The 2,124-nt window shown below is 39.4% G+C and overlaps 1 protein-coding gene across 1 annotated transcript; it reads left to right on the forward strand.

Moving 5' to 3' along the window:
• The first annotated feature begins 1,368 nt into the window (after nucleotides 1–1,368).
• Nucleotides 1,369–1,806, forward strand: LOC138872588 (uncharacterized mitochondrial protein AtMg00240-like). The gene has a single exon (XM_070150874.1). It carries the CDS (start codon nucleotides 1,369–1,371, stop codon nucleotides 1,804–1,806), a length of 438 nt encoding a protein of 145 aa, XP_070006975.1.
• Nucleotides 1,807–2,124: the final 318 nt, after the last annotated feature.

The following is a 2,124-nucleotide window of genomic DNA, read 5'->3' on the forward strand; positions in this document are numbered from 1 at the left end:
TATGTATTTGTTGGATATCTCTTTGAAACAAAAGGATACAAAGTACTAAACTTGCAAACCAGGAAGATTCATATATCCAAAGATGTAATTTTCCATAAGAATGTGTTTCCCTTTACTGTGTCACCTATTACATGTTCCTCGTTTCCAACTCTACCACCTTTCATTTATGATCTACACATTACTACATCTCAACCCACAACAGGCAATTCACCAAGTCCAGACAACCTTAGAGTAGCACATGATCATTCTTCATCTGATCACTCTTTATCTGATCACTCTTCATCCGACCACTCTACACTTGTTTTTCCAGAATCACACTCTCATTCTCCTGAAATCCTCCCACAAAATCTATTTGATCCAATTTCACAAAGTGATTCTCCTGTCTTAGAGCCTAGAAGGTCTGGTAGAGAACAAAAATTATCTACACACCTGCAAGACTACATCTATTCAATACCTCAATTGAAGCCATATTCTATTTCTCTGCCCACTGATCCATCAGCCACTCCAACTTCCCTTACTTACTTATTCTCCTTAAATAACCATTTTTCTATTGATTCTTTAATCCATGATAGTCAGTTGTGTGTTTGCAATGATTCTGAACCATCTTCATATAAGAAAGTTGCTCTTAATCCTACCTGGCAAGCAGCAATGACACAGGAGTTTGAAGCCCTGCATGCAAACCATACATGGGATATAATGCCCTTACCAGGTGGGAAGCAGGCAATTGGATGCAGATGGGGTATACAAGATCAAACACAAAGCTGATGGAACAGTAGAGGAGTTCAAAACTAGGCTGGTAGTAAAAAGGTATACCTAGCAGCCTAGCATAAATTACACAGAAACCTTCAGTCCTGTGGTGAAAATGACAACAGTGAGAGCTCATATAACTATTGCAGTAAAGAAGCAGTGGCACATTTTTCAGTTGGACATGAACAACACATTCCTTCATGGAGACTTGCATGAGGAAGTCTATATGCAAATGCCACCAGGACTGGAAATCAGCTCTCCAGGTTTAGTGTGTAAGTTGAACAAATCCTTATATGGCCTCAAAGAGGCGAGCAGGCAGTGGTACTCTAAGTTGACTGAGGCCCTTTGCTCAAAGGGTTATGTATACTCTCTCAATGACTACTCGCTTTTGTACAAAGAAAACTGAACATTCTACCATCGATATAGCAATATATGTAGATGGTGTTATGATCACTGGGACAGATCTTTCAAATATTACTCAAGTCAAATGCTTCCTACATGATTAATTTAGGATAAAAGACCTAGGAAAGCTGTATTATTTTCTTGGTTTGGAGGTTCTTTATACAAATGATGGAGTGATAATATCTCAAAGGAAATTTGCACTGGACTTACTCAAAGAATATGGTTGTCTTTCTTACAGTAGTCTATCTACTCCCCCTTGATCCAAATGAAAAGCTAAGAGCCAAGGAAGGAGCATCATTGCCAAGGAAATTGGTAGGAAAATTAAATTTCCTCACTAATACTAGACTGGACTTAGCCTTTAGTGTACAAAACCTTAGCCAGTTCATGCAAGAACACAGGGAGCCACATTTGAAAGTAGTTTTCCACTCACTTAGGTACCTAAAGAGTGATCCAACTCTGGGAATTTTTCTATCTAATGATTCTGATTGCAGCTTGAAGGGTTATTGTGACTCAAACTGGGCTACTTGTGCAGATTCTAGAAGGTCAGTCACTGGATACATAGTCCTACTGGGCAATAGTCCAATATGTTGGAAGTCTAAGAAACAAGAAATAGTGTCCCTATCAATAGATCCTTGTGAAAAGTTGTTGGTGAACTAACTTAGCTATGCAGACTATTTGATGAACTCATTATTCCCTATCCTAAGCATGTCTCGGTGTTTTGTGATAGTCAATCTGCTTTACACATAGCTCGTAATCCTATTTTCTATGAATGAACCAAGCATATCGAGGTCGATTGCCATTTTGTGCGAGATAAGCTCCAAGAAAAATTGATTTCTCTCCATCATATTGGTATTGGTGCTTAGTTAGTAGATGTCCTTACTAAAGCTCTTACTGGTGTCAAGCATTCTACGATATTGAGCAAGTTGGGTGTGAAGACTTCACCTCCAACTTGAGCGGGGGGGGGGGGGAGGGGGG

Source organism: Nicotiana sylvestris, chromosome 1 (assembly GCF_000393655.2).
Source record: "Nicotiana sylvestris chromosome 1, ASM39365v2, whole genome shotgun sequence".
Classification (NCBI taxonomy): Eukaryota; Viridiplantae; Streptophyta; class Magnoliopsida; order Solanales; family Solanaceae; genus Nicotiana; species Nicotiana sylvestris.